Here is a 16925-nt window from a genome sequence, read left to right as displayed (position 1 = left end):
GTGCTAAAACATCAGATCATCACATCATCTTTTCGTTTTCCATGACCAGGAGACTGATGTGGGGAATGCTCCAGCATCGTTCACATAACATGGACATACCACACCACTTGGGAACATTTACCATGGAGGTATGTCTGTGTACAAATTAATAATCTTTTTTTAACCAAATTAAAACTAATAATAATGAAACTTCCATCTTTCTTTTCCTTGAGAATTTTGAAAGATTAGATGTTCTTTCTTTTTCTTGAATATATCCCCTATGGACAAAAACAGTAAAGAGTCGGTCCCAATCACTGCATCTCGCAAAGCTAGAAAGAAGGATCACACGACCGATCCACCAAGGTCGTCTCCGAGCTCGGGCATACCTTCCCCTCCACAAAACCATGGCCTCGGGATTTGCCTCTGCCCATGGATTCCTCAAGTCCATTGAATTATTTGATCCAACTGTTGGAAAAGTGCGTTGGTCGTGGTGGAAAAAGTTGGCGAGTACTAAATAGGATATGATATGGATGACCGACGTCAGCCTTATCCTATGTCTCCACCCCCCCCCCCCCCGTATCCCATCCCTGCCTTCCTCGTCCTTCCTTACCACCATATGTGGAGCCATTTCATGCAAATCCACTAAATTGAGCTGGATGATTGGAGACCAAGTTGTCGCTGCTTGGTGTTCAGAGCATCTTAACGTACTAAAATACCCAGCCGCCCACGGAAATGTGCCTCGAGCATCAGGTTGGATGGATGTGTCACTGTATTTAGCCATCCATGCAAGGACCAGTGGAGTCCGGTGGAGCTGCCTTCACTCCTGAAGTCATGGATGAAGGTCTCAGGGACAGGTCTCATGGAGCCACATTGCCCAGAGTCTCGGACGATGGCAACGACCTATGTGAATCTTCATCCTTCTGTGGTGATTCTGATGACTCCGTGTCGTCGAATGCTGTCGATGATGCTACTTCTTCAGCATCATCCGGTGCCCTGCGGCTGGATTCACAAGGGCCTCCGTTCGAACTGTCTTCTCTCATGACTCAGCTCCCTATTAAGTGAGTACACAACTAAGCCTTCGATAGCTCTGTTCTCTGGTTTTAGACGGTGATGAAGTATGTGAAGTAGACAATAGGATGACTTGGTTCATACATCACAAGCACATCACTCTGGTTTATCACGCAGCACTTGATCTCTCTGTCCAGATACAAATTGTTGATAGAATATACAAAGATTTGCCGTGTACACTTTTGATTACGTGATTTGCTCATTTGCAATCTGCAATTCCAATCAATCATTTCTGGGGTTAACTGCAGTGTGTGTGTGTGTGTGTGTCTGCAGAAGAGGGCTGTCAAGGTACTTTCAAGGGAAGTCCCAGTCTTTCACATCCCTGTATGATGTCAGATGCATAGAGGATCTTGCCAAAAAGGAGACTCCTTACGGAAAGAGGATGAAGACATGCAGGAGCTATGCAGCAGGTCTGGATGCAGCACAGAGGCCATGCTTCACACCGAGGCCTCGTCGCAAGGCTCTAGCAAAGAAAGCTTCCAGGGGTCCATGCGCCTCCTTGCTAGCAAGGAGCAGTAGCAGTAACCCTTTACGTAGCAGAAAACCTCCGACATGAGAACCACCGACAAGGCACTCCTCTCTCACATGTTCAGGATGAGAACCCATGTATTTTACTGGATTAGGTTCCTTGTGATCAGCTCGAAGATATGTTATTTTTCTCTCTTCTTTTGCTCCTTTGGAGCATATGAGTTTGGTGCCTCATTGATATCAAGCTCTTTTGACAAACTCTGACATTATTTGGGTTTGGTGCCTCATAGATCAGACAGGATTGAACCGGTCAACATCGGTTCACCGGCCTGAACGGATCTGGACCGCCGGCCTGAGTTGATCCCCGGCGGTCCGCTGGCCTGGCTCAAATTGAGCTATTACAGTATCAATTCAATCGGATCTGGGCCGCGTCCCGGGGGGGCTAGGGCCAGAGTCACCTGCTTCGCACGTGCGGCACAAAGGAGCGGTGTGCTGGGCTCCGGTCCATCGCGCGGTAATGAGCCAGGCTCGAACAGGCCCACATCGGCCTGTCTCAATTTAAGGTGAGACGCACGTGCCACGTGATCGATGAGGAGACGCAATGGGCTGTAAGACGGGCCATCATGGGCAAGGCTGGCCTGCTAATGGGACAGGGGAATCCGAGGACAGCTTTGCCTGGCCACAGTTCCATACAGGCGACGTGAGCTGGATTTAGACTAGGCCACAGCGGCTCTGGGTCAGAGTCACCTGCGTCGCTCGTCCGGAACGGATTGAAAAGGAGACGGGCTGGGCTTCAAGTACAAACCACACCGATGGGTCAGGCTCAGATAGGGCGACAAAGGCCTATCTGAAGCAAATACACGTGTTCTCGAGGGACGCGGAGTAGCCCCTGAAGCTGGGCTGTTCGTGGGCCTCTGAAGCTGGACTTTATTCGCTAGTCCTAGGCTAAGAAAGGAGCCAGGCTTGGCTTTAGTACGGCCCACGGTGATGAGCCAGGACCTTGATCACGTGCGGTGCACGTGTTAAGATGACTCTGGGCTGCGGACCGGTCATTGCAGCCGGGCGGTAACTGGCCCTCACTGGTTGGGCTTTACCGTCCGCTCTGATGATGAAGAAGGTCCGGGCTGGACCCGTAAGTGCTAGCCCGCTCCAGTCCCATGGGTCGAAGCCTTGGAGGCCTCAGGCTGCATCCATCCTCCACTGCTCTACCGAGTTGGGCCCTCCCTTCTGCGCCGCAGGCTCCTCGTCCCCGCCGGACCCAGCCGCGGACTGAGCAGACCTGGACTCGGACCGGACCCAAGCGCATGCGGTTGGGCTGACCGAGTCCAGACGCAGGCCGACATCAAGAAATCAGATTTTAATTAATTTCTTAATCATATAACACAAACAAGGAAATAAATAATTAAAATAAAGTAAAACATTAATTATAGTAATTTAATTTTATAAAAGAGGAATTCATACTTCAAACACGGCAACTCGTGATACTAATCGGTCTATTTCAGTTCCTATCATCAGTCTCTAATAATGCACTCAATAGACCTGCAAATTTTGATTTACCATGCTAGTTAACTGATCATTGTGATTCCTCAAGTCAAGATCATCTCAAGCCATACAAGTGAGTGGAGAATGATGTAATGTTCCTTATTCCATTGTGATTGAATCAGAACAGAAGAAAGCATATCCTGCCTGAGGTTCTGCAAGTGTTGCAGGATCCGGAGCTTCTAACAAACAAGGGGTCGAAATTAGACGAACCAAGAAGATAAAGAACCTCTCCTTTGGTGGATGCAATGGGATGCTTGATGCTGTTTAAAGCTACAGGACATGCATTCAAGTTGGCAGGATCTTATCAAGAATGTTTCTGCATGTGGCTCAACTGTTTGTGCTTGCAAATCTGTGAAAGGAATCCTGCATGTTGCCCTTCAAACTGGAAGGCCAAAACGCACCAAAAAAAGAGGAAAATATGCTGAAGATGAGCATCCCTGCATTAATGTATTTAGGGACTATTAAGATCTCAAAATTCACAAACATATTTCCACTTTGATTTAGTTGTAGCAACTTTTTTTGCAATCAAACCCAGCAGGCTGCATTTGGTCAAGTAAAAAATTTAGTGCAAACTCATCTTTAGTAGTGTCGAAGGGCAAGAGACAAAGGTTTGATGGGAAAAGGTCTTTATGGCCTGGCTTCCAACAAGAACAGGCAGAATACATTTTCACATTTGGAAGAATTAGATGCTACAGGGCATGATGCTAAAGAGATAGTTACTTAGATCCAAACAAAAGAACATTCCGACAGTATAATAATAGCATGTCAGAATGCTGGAAGAACAAAAATGTATAATGTAAGGCCTCAAAATCGACGACATTCTCATCTTTATGTGAAGGTCTTGGATGAACTTGAATGGTTCTTGACATTCTCCTTTTTCAGACAGGAACATGATGAGATTTCTTGTGATGGTGGGGGAAACTTGTAGTCCCAATACGAACCACATGACTGCGAGTTCATGTAACTTGGCCATTAGAAGCTTCTACTTGCAATAGGAATGGCATATGAGATGCTTCTCCATTTGTAAGGCCACATGCAGCTTCATGGAGAGGTATATATTTGAAGCGAGGCTCCTCATTGATGCCTACTCAGATAGCTTGCTCCATCGAAAACACACATAATGGCTCTGATCAAAGCTCAGATTTCATATCTCGAGAACAGATCTTTTAGAATGACCCATCTTTATGTCAGCAGGAAGGTAGAAGGTAAGAAAATTTTCAGCATGAATCTTTTAAGAGTCTAATTTCCCAGCTTATTTTGCAACGAGGATCCAAAAGTATACGTCAGACATGATGTTCGGAATTGCAAGAATTATGCATATTCCAAGTTTTGAGTTTCTTCAGAAGCATACATATGAAATCTTACCATAAGCCTTGTTTTTTTGTAATCCTAATACGAATTGCAGATTTGGCATTCAAGCCACAATGCTTGAACATTCCAAACGGAAGACCGAAGTTGGATTCATTACTTAACATTGGCTACGGAAACAAGAGGAAAATGATCAACCATGCCACCCTGAGCACGACACAGAGTACAACTGTTGATTCGTTGGATGCCTGCGAAGATGATTATGATGGGGTCATCATCAACCCACAGTGCTTGCCGACCAGTGCGAACGCATTTGCAGCCATCCTTCGCTCCTCGCTTTCTTATTGGAAGCTAAAGGTTAACGACGCATTCCATCTCTGCAGATGATCCGCTACATGATGATACTTCCAAGTTTCAGACATTGCTCGTTGTGTATCCAATACAGGGAAAGAAAGGGATTTGGCTGAAGATACTAGAAGAGCAAGCAGAACTTGTGCCGATTGCGCTGAAGGTTAGCCTTTTTTTCCTATTGGGAGTAACAACGAACGAATTTATAGTCACAATCATGTTTATTTATCCTTGTTAGAACTGACATATGCAAGAATTCAATCTTTTAACATGGTGAAGTTTGTGGAAGTCACTCCATTTTGTAGTGACGAGAAAGAAGTAGTCTTCAGGCTAAAAGTGCTGTTTTACGATCTGCAAAATGAGACGATGCAATTGCAGATTACCTGGCATTCTTACGTCTGCTATCAATTGTCCATATTATTTGGCAGGAAGGTTTCGGATACCACCATGCAGATCCAGGATATGTGATGTTAACATACTGGATTCCTGAGGAGCCTTGCATGCTTCCATCCACAGCAACTCATCAGATTGGCGTAGGAGGATTTGTCATCAATGATAACAGAGAGGTGATTATTTCTTACAAGTTTGGAATTACCAAGAAGCTAGGGATATGTGCTTCTTATCGTCATTATGCAGTAGTCGCGTTCTTCTTCAGCTTTTGGTCTGGGGAACTCACTCTCCGAAATCTCTGGTTGCCCTGTCTTCCATTGTTTAGGTGCTTGTCGTGAAAGAAAAGAAGTGTCCTTTGAGGTGCTCAGGCATATGGAAGTTGCCGACTGGTTTCATCAATAAGGTATGCATCCTTCTGTATATATGCTGTTGGATTCCTTAATCGGTCAATGATCAATGTGATCTTATTTTAATTGCTCAGTCTGAAGAAATATTTTCTGGAGCAGTAAGAGAAGTCAAAGAAGAAACTGGGGTAAGGAGATTCGTATGTTGTCATATGGCAGTTCAGCTTGCTCAATGATTTCTAGATTCATGGTCATCTTCTGGTTTACATGATCTATTCTGTTTCCTTGCAGATAGAGACTACCTTCTTAGAAGTGCTTGCCTTCAGGTACCACGAATCTTACTTTCTACTGGTGCCATGCACCGATATATCCATTGTGAACATCGATGAATATAATATATATATATATATATATAAGCAAGTCTATATATTGAGTTCCTTTTCTTCTCTTTAAGTCTAACCCAATATGGTTTGACATTTCGTTCCACTCTGCAATCCACAGGCATGCTCACCGAGTCACCTTCGAGAAATCCGACTTGTTCTTCATATGCATGCTCAAGCCATTGACATCCGAGATCACCATTGATGAGCGTGAGATAGCAGCAGCCAAGGTAACAACAATCCTCTCTCCTATAAGTAGTTTAGTATGTAAAGTCGACCTCCATTCTTGATGAGCTACTGGTGATGCTTATGCTACAGTGGATGCCGCTTGACGAATTCCTAGCGCAGCCATATCATCAGGGGGACAGAATGTCAAAGAACGTCGTCGACATCTGCGTCTCGTCATATGAAAACAAGTACCGCGGTTTCACAGCACTGCAGATGATGTCAAAGCTCGATGATAGATTGTCCTATCTCTACTGTGGAGATCTGTACAAATGGAAGAAATGCCTGGCAGAAAAATAGTCTCTCGCGCTCTCTTTTGTGGTTGTGTACAGGAATTATGAACCTACAGAACTGTCTCATGTACGACCTTCTGCTGGTAGCCTAAGAATTGCCATTCGAACCTTCTCGTTTGGCTTGTGATGCGATCTTCTGCTTCATAACCAAAGGCTTCGACCTTGTTCGAGATTGTGTTGCTGTCAGGCTCCAACGTAAGATTTTGGTGCATGAATACGTTCCTCTTAACTTTGATCTGCAAAATATTCAGAAACTTCATGAATATATGCCCCTTCAAGATGAAGTACCAAATCACCCCAATTCCTCATCCGAGTCTGCCAATCGGCAAGCAGGTCGATTCACAAAGTTCGACTTTTTCCTGCTCGCTTCTGTCGACTTTTTGACTGCTTCGCTGAACGTGATCGTGAATTTGGACATCCAGAGGAGGACACTGGTGCCCTGTCATCTCAAGATAGATAGCGACTAGTGGATGAATCTTGCGCCGCTCCTGTTAGAGATAAGATCCTAAGAATTGACAGACAAGTTTTAGATTAATCTCCGCCACCCTGAAATTAAAGTATAATAAATGACTGGGGCACCGATACTCTGTGTTTCTGAGACGCTCTGCATCTGCCTGCTTTCACCACGTCTACCTCCGCACACCGCCAGCAGCAACGACAAACCATAAGAATCTCTCCGCTGTTCGTTTCAGGCAACATCTAGGCATTATGAATCCCAGGGCTGCCGCTTGCCGCAGTGTCACCTGTTCGACATAGGACATATAAGGATCTGCTTTGATATACGTGAATCTACGACCCATGTTATAATATTTTAGCTTCGAACTTTGGATTCGTCGGCTCGGCGGTTGTGGATAAACCTGTCGGAAAGCAGAGATAACGGTGCCCACCATCGGGTATAGAAACTACTGCCGGGAGAAATGGATCCGAGTATTGGACCGTATAACCACAACAATAGTCTTCTACCCTACCGCCGCCGACGGACTTGGGGATAATGTCGAGTACGGCACAGGGACGTTCCACGTCGGGGTGGATAATGTCGACATGATCGACAGCGATGTCCCAATAATAAAATAGTCAGATGGACCGAATCGATCTGGGATATCGTTTTCTAGCTCCAGGAGTGAAGCTGACTCTTATCCTATCCTTATTTTCCCCACCACCCGTTTCCATCCGTGAAGACGACGCCAGAAATCTGCATGGTTGATCTGCAGCCAGGAATAGCCGTTAATCCACATAAATGAGTCTGCAATTTTGATTATGCTAAACCGCGAACATTTTTTATGGCAGACAACCAAACGCATCATGAGGTGACACGATTTGGCTCTGCCCTCGAAAGAAGGGATGAAAGAGGGAATAAGAGAAGATCTCCTGTGTGTCTCTTTGACTAGACATCACCACTTGACAGTGAGACATTGCATGATATGGTTACCTCGAAACACCGTGTATCCACTGCTCCTATTTCCACAGGATGGCACTCAGCTTTATCACATGCCTGTCCTTCCATCGGTGCAGAAAAAGAAGAACCTTCTCTCTCTCTCGGCCAAGCAAGCGACTTGAAACTGGAGCACAATAAGCGAGCGCACCAAGCGTGTATCATAGACAGCGACAACGGGGAGGATTTATTCCTGCGCACTTCAGAGATTAATTCATGTCACCATCTAATCTCCTCGGCATCGACTGGCAAAATTATGAACTGCAAAACTGGAAGAAAAGGTCATTATCTGATGTCCCAGTCGTGAGGTGCGCAATAATCCGACCCCATCTCGGAACCTATCTCATACTTACAAAGCACGCAAACAACAGTTTGTGAAGGAAAAAAGGGTGAGATCTTTGCTAAGCATCAGAAATATATTGGATGGCAAGTTGACGTTTTTACAATGTCGACATGACAAAAGGAATACGCTAACATGGATAAATACAGGTCCAACGTTTCGATTGGACATCCAGCATTAACCACGGAAAAGGATGATGGGATGAACAATGGAAGAGAATCCAACTCAGTCGTTTGCAGAGACCGCTGCTTCCTCTGGTAGACTTCAGCTTGCCTTCTGACACTTCTTGGGACAGTGTTGATGGCTTCTACATGGAACAACAAAGAACGTTTTTTTTTTGGCGTTGCGACTGCAAGAGTCACAACCGCACAAGAAACAATGAGACGATGGCATTTATAATCCACCCTTTTTATTCCTTCAATTTCTTCATCGCTTTATATCCTTCGTTTCTCGCCGTCTGAAGATTTTTGCTATTTTAGCAAGTCAGAAACCCACCCAACGTCCGGCGTCGCTTCTGCCTTGTCAAAAACGCTGTCTTTGCTCAGCCTTTCGAACATCTTCGCCCTCAGCGCCCTCCCGGACTCCACCCTCTCCGCCGGCTCCACTTCCTCCAGCCAGCCGGCAGTAGCGACCGTTGGAGTCGACGGCAGGCTACAGAAAGCAGTGTTGAACCCAGCAAGAGTCCCCCTTGGCGACGCAAACCCACCATTTACAGTTTGCAAACTCCACGAACTTGGCACCGACTTTCCCCTGCTAAGCTGCAGCTGCCTCAGCGACGCTACGATTTCGTTCACCGAGGAGCTTTGCTGCCAAGAATCCCGCCGCAGCTTCGCGCCGTTGGGTGAAATCGGCGGAGACTTCGCTGGCGAGGACGTGGGAGGGGAGATCAGCGTCGAAGCCTGCGGGGAGACGAGATTCTTGGAAAGATAAGACTGCGAGGCGGGCTGCTGGCGAAGAGGCGACCCGTCGTAGGACTCGGCGGAGGCAGCAACCGGGGATGTAGAGCTCTGCTGGGGTTGCGGTGGCACTAAGCGGAGCTGGTCGGGTGTGTGGGCAAAGAAGCAGACGCGGCGACGGCACGTGGTGCCGTCCTTGCAAGGCTGGGTGCGGTAGCGCTCCGGATGGAGCCAGCACTCGAACACACCGTGCGCGAGATCGCAGGCGTCGCCGCGCTTGCACCCACCGGCCTTGCGGAAGTCCGGACATGGTGCGCCGGAGTAGCGGTTCTTCCGCGGGTCACGGCGGCGGGCCTTCTCCCCCGGGTGCGCGAAGGGGCACTCGGTCCAGTCGTGAGCGCGACCTCGGGAGCACCGCCGAACCTTGAACTCGTACATCCGGAACTCATCCGACGCGTACGCGTCCACCACAGGTGGCGCGTCCTCCCCAGCGCCCTCCTGGAGGCCGAGATAGAGCTGCATCGCCGCGACCGTGTCCTCGTCCAGAACGCCGTCGCCGGTGGCGATGCCGCAGACGGGGTAGTGGGACGATGAGGTGGTCACTGCCGTTGGATCATCGAAAGGGGGCCATGGCGGGACGTGCACCGTGGGATTGAGATGGCTGATATCTCGTCCGATCATCATCATCGTCTCTCCTACCGTAGCTATTCTTCTTCGCTTTCCTTCCGCAGTGGCTTCCTCGGCGCAGCATGGCACATAAATGGGAATGGGTGACCGGGGTTGGGTTATAAGCAAACCGCGGTTTCCAAATATCTGTCTGTAACTGACGGCGTTTCGGCATGTTGAGGCGGTGACCGAACGAAACGTCAAATCCTTTGGTTTTCCTGGCGTAGCAAGCGTCGGGGATAACGGAGCGGAGCGTGAATGAGATGGCTGAGGACACGTGGAGGAATCAGGTGACTCCGACAGACGTTCGTTCGCGTGTCCAGTCAAGGACACGTTCTTCCTCTTACTCATGACAAAAGATCATACCGACGGAATCCTACCCGAACACATTACCGACAAGTACTTATATGTGGGCCCCAGATTCTAGTCCAATAAAAAGGTAGCTAAACGCGTGAGTTTGGTCGACAGAGAAAGTAATTAATGAAGTCCGTATTGGAATTGAGACAGTGTGATTACTATTAAGATAAGTCGGTGGCACACAGTAGAAGCATGTTCCTACTTACTTTAATAGCCTTATGACTAAAGATTTTGAACTCTTAATTATGGTATCACATGATCCTCGCTTTATTGTTCGACTAAGATCATACGGGTAGCCAGCGTCCATCGAGACCGTATGATTAAGATCATACGGGCAGCCAGTGTCGTCCCCGTGACCTCGGGTTAAGCGGGACGGAGGTCCACCAGGGATGGTACACGGCAGTGGTGTGTACTGTGCCCCTCTGTCGTTGCTTCACCAGCACGGCCAACCTCATCAACATCGACAATGTACAGGGGGAGAGGGATCGAAAATGATGGTAAGAGCCCATCAACATGCAGGTGAGATGGAGAGATAGTGAGATGATGTTACGTTCGTGGGTCCGATCTAATCCGGTGACACGGCACAGCTCGCACGCGTGACACGAATTCTTAGTGGTCCATCCCCGTGTCTGACATGTGGCCCTCTCACGCATGTCATCATTGCATTTCTGGAGATAATGGCAAAAACAAAAGTATTATCAGCAAAAAAAAAAAGGACCACAATTCTTTTCCATACAACTCCCCGCAATTACATATTTAATTTTTGGGGGAATAATAATGTAACAATGTTTGCTTTGTTTTATTCTCCAAATTTCAGATTACATTTACGAAAACTCTTTTTCCAATAAGGTCTACACCTCATTGTAAGGTGGCTAGGCATTCTGATATGATGGTCAGATCCGAAGGCCAATTTTTATACTCCAGGCATGGGAAACTGGTTTGTGAGAGCTTCAACCTTTTTCTTGAGTTCTGATACAGATTCCTTGAGGGAGAAATCCGGAGATTCCACGTAGTCGATGAAGTCTTTGAGCTTCGTTCCCTTCATGCACGCCTTGGCTTTCAGCGCAATTTGGACCCCCTCGTGGATGAAGTCTGCGACAGCCTCGAAATCCTTCTCCTTGAGGCCTCTGGTAGTCATTGCAGGTGTTCCGATGCGGATACCCCCCGGGACCAGAGCACTTTTATCACCTTCACAGCATCAGGATTCAAACAAGAATGAGAGTGAGCATTACAGATGAGCCCGCAAGCTACGAGTTCGAACGGATAATGGACTGACCTGGCACAGAGTTCTTGTTGAGTGTGATTGAACTGATGTCCAGGATTTTCTCAACCCGAGCTCCATCGATGCCCTGTTGTAGAACACATTATAACAGAATTAGAAATAAAAAGAGATATGGAATGGTGACTCTCAGCGAATTTACGGCATCAGAAACAATTCATAAGTTTTCAGTTATAATTTTTGAAAAAAGTAAAACAGGATGAATCGACATGATTTTCTATCATCACCAGATGAATATATAAGACAAGATGGGGTATTGAAAGGATTTTTTATATATCCACTTCATTGTAACCACCAAAATATTAATCAGACAAACTAACTGCATTGGACCCATTTCAGAAAATGTATCAGAATCATTTGAGAAAAGGCTTAGTTGCTCCTAGATAAATGCAGAAGGGCCAATAATCAACCATGAATCATCTCAAACTGGCAACAGAATCCATTCATGCAATGTGTCCTCAGAAAAACACAATGCAACTGACCTATTGATCTGCTTTGAGTACATCCCTAATCATCATGATAAACTTCTTCACAAGGTACGACAAAATAAGCCCACAAATCAAAAGCCAAAAAACAACAATATTTGCATCTTAGTGTCCCATTTAAAACAAATACCTTTCTCTAAATTGTCCTAGTTGTGTTTTAGATATGTCTTACTTCTATAATCTCTAATACAAATGAATAGAAGCTCTGATACTCGAGTAAAAAAGACGCATGAAACATGAAATGTTCCTACACACTGGTTTAACAATAGCATCATCTTAAAGTGTGGTATCTTGATCCACATAATTACATCTTAACTCACACATCTGTCCTGCAAGCTACCTGGTTGGACATTTATCATATGCCACAGTAGCAGAGTTAACAAAGGGGAGGAGGCCATAGAGACGATGAATTGAAGACCAACAGTTACCGATAACCACTTTACTTTGCACGCAGAGTGGCATTTCAGAAAAACATGTTCTAGGAGATCAATTCTGGTCCAGAATGATTGAATACCCAAACAGTCAGACATAGACTGAAGAAGATTCAAATAGGCAAGTAAGAAGAGGCAAAGCAACGAGCGACCATGAACATACCTGTGGTCGCAAATCCACCAGAACAAGGTGGTTATCGGTTCCTCCAGAAACCAGCTTGTAACCCAGTTCCACCAGTCCGGTGGCAAGAGTTTTGCAATTAGATATAACCTATAAAAACCAGCAAATCAGGCACAAACGGAGAAAAATGATATGCCTTATATTTGAATCATTTAAAAACACAGCAAGAGCAGCAAGTGAATGATAATGAGGATCACACTGCCGAATCTTTACTGGTTAAATTCCAGTAAGTTTCAAATTTTGGATTTTACCTGAGACTGATAAGCCTTAAACTCAGGTGATTGAGCATGCTTTAAACACACAGCAAGAGCAGCAATTGTATGGTTATGAGGGCCACCCTACAGAAACTTCACTCGTTATATTCCAATAACTATAACTTGCATAAACATTGTGAATCAGAAAATAAACGTAAAAATTGTATCAGTTAATTTGGCTACAATTCAACAGTAGAAACAGCAAGGTTCAGATTAGATACATCACATTGTCTTTTCTTTTTGGAAAATAAAAAAGATTAGATACATCACATACCTGCAAGCCTGGAAATACAGCATTACTTATAGCAGATTCTAGATCAACACCTAAAACCAGATCCTTCTTGTAAAAGATCATGCCACCTCGAGGACCTCGCAAGGACTGACAAGTTGTTATGAAGTAAAAAAAACAAAGCCTACAGAATAAAAAATTCAAATACAAAATAAGAGTTCTGATATGACATTGTAGAAAAATATAACATGAAACACTGAGAACAAACAGAAAATATTTCAATGACAAAATTGAGAAGACTTTTCAGTTTTGTTTTTCATGCGACTGCAGTATACAGTAGTCGGAGAAATTACATGATATGACACAAGCTTCATAACAGCTGAGAGAAGACTTTTCAGTTTTATTCTTAATATTGATCAAAATTTAACATAACCAAGAATATCTCAGATATACAACACAAGTTCCTTAAGAGAAACTATTCTTTGGGGAAGTACCCTCTCGCATAAGAAAGTGGCGGTACATGTCAAGCAAAAAAAGCTGCAGCGAGAGCGCACACACCCTTATTTAGATTTTATAAAAAGAATTTCAAAAGAAGAAATCTGTCAGTATGTTCTCTTGTTAGGATCAGGTTTGTTTGGCCCCTGTTGACAGGAAAAATGTGAACTTCCTGAGGATTGCTTCTACTTTTATTGTGGTAGGTGACTTAGTTCATCTTGCCAGTTAAATTTCCTTCACATTGGAGCAGTGGTTTCACATCCTAGGATTTAATCTTGTTTACAGCTATAACATAAGTTGGACAATCTTAGATCTGTCTGATAATATGTCTCCCTTCACCAGTCACCCAATAGGGAAGCAGCTACATTTAGTGTATTTATTGTAGCAATAGAGGAGCAGTAACTATGGATGTCAAAACAATTGTCGGAACCTTAGCAAGTAAGAGAGACGAGAACATGGCAGTAGACAACGGAAAATATTAATTAATGCACACCTTGTGTGTGGTGGTGGTAACCACATCACAATACTCAAAGGGATCAGCAGCTACTTCAGCAGCAACAAGTCCACTGATGTGAGCCATGTCCATCATAAGAAATGCACCAACAGCATCTGCTATCTAAAATTCCAGAATAAGATAGAACCAAATAGCATTAAGAATTTTGCAACAATCTTTCTCTGGAAGCATGCAAAAGATTTGTCAAAATAATTACCTTCCTCATGCAAGGGTAATCAAAGTCTCTAGGGTATGCACTTGCACCAGCAATTATGAGCTTTGGTCGGAAGAGAAGTGCTGTTTTCTCAAGCATATCATAATCCACAAAGCCTGTTGGAGAAACTAAAAGGCTTAATAGCATGAAGAAACTTGCTTATATAATTTCATGAAGATGTCATCTTTAGCTTAAGAAAAAAAGAGAATGTTTAACCTGTGGATTCATCAAGCCGGTAAGGCATAGATTCAAAAAATATAGAGGTGCCTGAAACTCGTCTTTTAGGTGTCATAAAACCATGAGACAGGTGGCCTCCATGAGGAAGGTCTAGCCCCTAATTCAGTGGCAATACAATCAAACTCACAAGATATAATATTAACATGGCAAGAATACAACCAAATAAAAAGCTAAAATTATCCAATAATGACATGAAGTTACCATTATTCGGTCATGAGGGCTAAGAAGAGCAGTATAAACTTCAAAATTAGCAGGAGATCCAGAAAGTGGTTGCACATTTACACCCCACTTATGTTTATCTAAGTGAAATGCTTCAAGAGCTCTTTGTTGACAAAGTGTCTCAACCTGATCAATATACTCATTACCTCCATAGTATCTGAATTGGAAACAGATCAAGGACACCTCAAGTTTTACAATCCTTGGAAGCAAATTAAGCATCATGTTCTTTCATTTAGATTTCTAAAAATCACCTTTTACCAGGTAAACCTTCTGAATACTTGTTTGTTAGACAGGAACCAGATGCTTCCATCACAGCCCGAGATGTAAAGTTTTCAGAAGCTATGAGCTCCAAGCAGTTGAATTGACGCTGCTTCTCTTTTTCAATAAGAGCATGGAGCTCAGGATCTGCTACTTTCAGTGAGTAGTCCTTTAAAGTGTCTATGCTTCCTGATGAAGAACATGTGCAATTTTAAGCAAAAAAGTAAGCACTGTGCAAGAACTATCTATTTACCAGTCAGCTCTAATGAATAAAACATTAGTCATTATACATGACTTAGCTACAAGTACTCGTGAAGAAAACAATCTAAAATATACAAGCTGTGAACAATGAGAAAAAGCGAACAATCTACTTGGTGGTTGATAATTAAAAGACACTACATAACAGCATCTTAAAAGGATGACTTCAACTGCATAAGCAAAACCTCTAAGCAACTTATTCAGAACTTTCTGTTTTACTTTTGTTTCAAGCTGTTGTTTCTTGTTGAATACTGATGGTCATGAAGTATTTGCTCAGAACCCAATTAGTCCAAGAATACCAAATGCAGTGAGTGTGCCTTACTGATGGCATTCCATGAGGATACAAAAATCTTTTTGTCCAACAAGGACTGAATGTAGAAAACCTCCAGAGAATATTCACCAAGAACAAACTAGAAAGAGTTCAAGGGAATGATCACAAAACTAGAACTTGTTGTTTAAGCTACAAAGACTAATCCATCCTCTTTATAATCATCTGTCAAAAGAATAAAAATAAGCATACCTCCCATCTCAGCATCGGAGACAGATACAGATGAAGATGGTCTTCCAGTAACTAGGCTTCCTTGGATACTAAAAGCCTTGCAAGATCTCCTATTGGTGAACCTAGTATTATCCGGATATCTGTTTGCCACATGGTGCTTAAGATATAAGCTAGAACCCTTGATCCCAAGGGTCTGATGAAAAGAGCCTGATACAACTCCACTGGAAGCAGACATCTTCCTTTACAGCACTATACAATTTTTCCCTAACAAAAAATATAAATTTGGGTCAGTTACCATGAATCACTAACTGGATAAAAATTAACAGTTCTTATGAAAAATTGTTCATAGTTCCTAGTAAAATTCATTTGTTTGACAAGTATATCCCTAAAAAAAAGAAAATGATTGGAGTAAGCAATGTTTACATGCAAAAGAAGTATTCTTCTAACGTGATTGAATTAAATACCCAAGATATGTGTTTTTTCCATGAAGTTACAGTTTAGGGGCTTTTCTCAGCCTTAACATAAATGGGTTGATTCAAACAATATTTTGGTAGGAAGAAGAACGAATTATCTAGCGATGTGTGATGACCATAATACTTCGTCGGGGAACCGTATCTGCTTCCTTTCTCCCGTTAAACTAGCAATATTGTTCTTTCAAGAACAACACGAAACACCAAAGGAACAGGTATAATCCAAGAGCCCAATTAAAAAGGCAATTTTTATCTCTTAAGAACAAAACTTTATATATCCCGTGCCACGACAAGCATCAAAAAGAAAGATTGCTAATTCCAGAAAGAATTTAGTACCAAAATACAACCAAGTAAAAGAAACACGCGACAACAATGAAATTGTTCCAAAGCAAATCTCGAAATGAAAACCAAGTGAAGCACAACAGGTCCCAATATCGCCGACGGGGCAAACTATCGTGAATGAGTGAGAACCACACTAGGATCACATCAGTATAACAGTGGAATAGAATAAAGAGAAGAAGAACGTACCTAGAACACGCGCCCTCTATTGCCCCGCCTCCCTTCCCCCTTTTGCTTTCCAACTTCGATATATATAGCGCGGCTTCGATCAATTCGTCCACCGTCCCCCTTCCACCAAAACCCTAAACAGCGGATGATGGTGGACACAATCCCGCCTTTTCTATCGAGCGGGTGATGAATGAGCGACGTGGTGCAATACCCTGGACCGGAATCTTGGATTGAGCCGGCTAAAATTGCCGAACCGTGTCCCATCGGTCTCACTCCCCCCCGCTTCGATTCAAAGTCAAAAAGTTTAAAACGTCTTGCTTTTTTATTAATCAAATTAATAATAATAATTCGTGTAAAAGCTGAGAGTCTCTCGCAAACAA

At 43.9% G+C, this 16925-nt stretch overlaps 4 protein-coding genes across 4 annotated transcripts; 2 read left to right on the top strand and 2 right to left on the bottom strand.

Annotated features, from left to right (window-relative positions):
* The first annotated feature begins 555 nt into the window (after positions 1-555).
* On the top strand, positions 556-1773 carry LOC103968853 (protein OXIDATIVE STRESS 3). The gene is made up of 2 exons (XM_009382187.3): positions 556-1037; positions 1321-1773. Exons 1-2 carry the CDS (start codon positions 763-765, stop codon positions 1601-1603), a joined length of 558 nt encoding a protein of 185 aa, XP_009380462.2. The 5' UTR covers positions 556-762; the 3' UTR covers positions 1604-1773.
* A 2340-nt stretch (positions 1774-4113) lies between these two features.
* Positions 4114-6518, top strand: LOC135595055 (nudix hydrolase 8-like). Its single transcript, XM_065085562.1, has 9 exons — positions 4114-4262; positions 4463-4722; positions 4811-4876; positions 5142-5279; positions 5429-5506; positions 5585-5635; positions 5739-5773; positions 5949-6057; positions 6146-6518. The coding sequence occupies exons 1-9, from the start codon at positions 4178-4180 to the stop codon at positions 6350-6352; spliced, it is 1029 nt and encodes a 342-aa protein (XP_064941634.1). The 5' UTR covers positions 4114-4177; the 3' UTR covers positions 6353-6518.
* Positions 6519-8174: 1656 nt separating this feature from the next.
* LOC135596018 (zinc finger CCCH domain-containing protein 35-like) lies at positions 8175-9756 on the bottom strand. Its single transcript, XM_065087663.1, has one exon. It carries the CDS (start codon positions 9698-9700, stop codon positions 8588-8590), a length of 1113 nt encoding a protein of 370 aa, XP_064943735.1. The 5' UTR covers positions 9701-9756; the 3' UTR covers positions 8175-8587.
* A 995-nt stretch (positions 9757-10751) lies between these two features.
* LOC135596017 (serine hydroxymethyltransferase 3, chloroplastic-like) lies at positions 10752-16724 on the bottom strand. The gene is made up of 12 exons (XM_065087661.1): positions 16567-16724; positions 15590-15832; positions 14805-15000; positions 14536-14710; positions 14314-14431; positions 14101-14213; positions 13884-14006; positions 12941-13045; positions 12664-12750; positions 12395-12502; positions 11313-11385; positions 10752-11224 (listed from the first exon to the last, which is right to left on the bottom strand). The coding sequence occupies exons 2-12, from the start codon at positions 15801-15803 to the stop codon at positions 10950-10952; spliced, it is 1587 nt and encodes a 528-aa protein (XP_064943733.1). The 5' UTR covers positions 15804-15832; positions 16567-16724; the 3' UTR covers positions 10752-10949.
* Positions 16725-16925: the final 201 nt, after the last annotated feature.

Source organism: Musa acuminata, chromosome BXJ1-10, assembly GCF_036884655.1.
Source record: "Musa acuminata AAA Group cultivar baxijiao chromosome BXJ1-10, Cavendish_Baxijiao_AAA, whole genome shotgun sequence".
Classification (NCBI taxonomy): Eukaryota; Viridiplantae; Streptophyta; class Magnoliopsida; order Zingiberales; family Musaceae; genus Musa; species Musa acuminata.
This window is presented reverse-complemented; position numbering and strand designations above follow the sequence as displayed.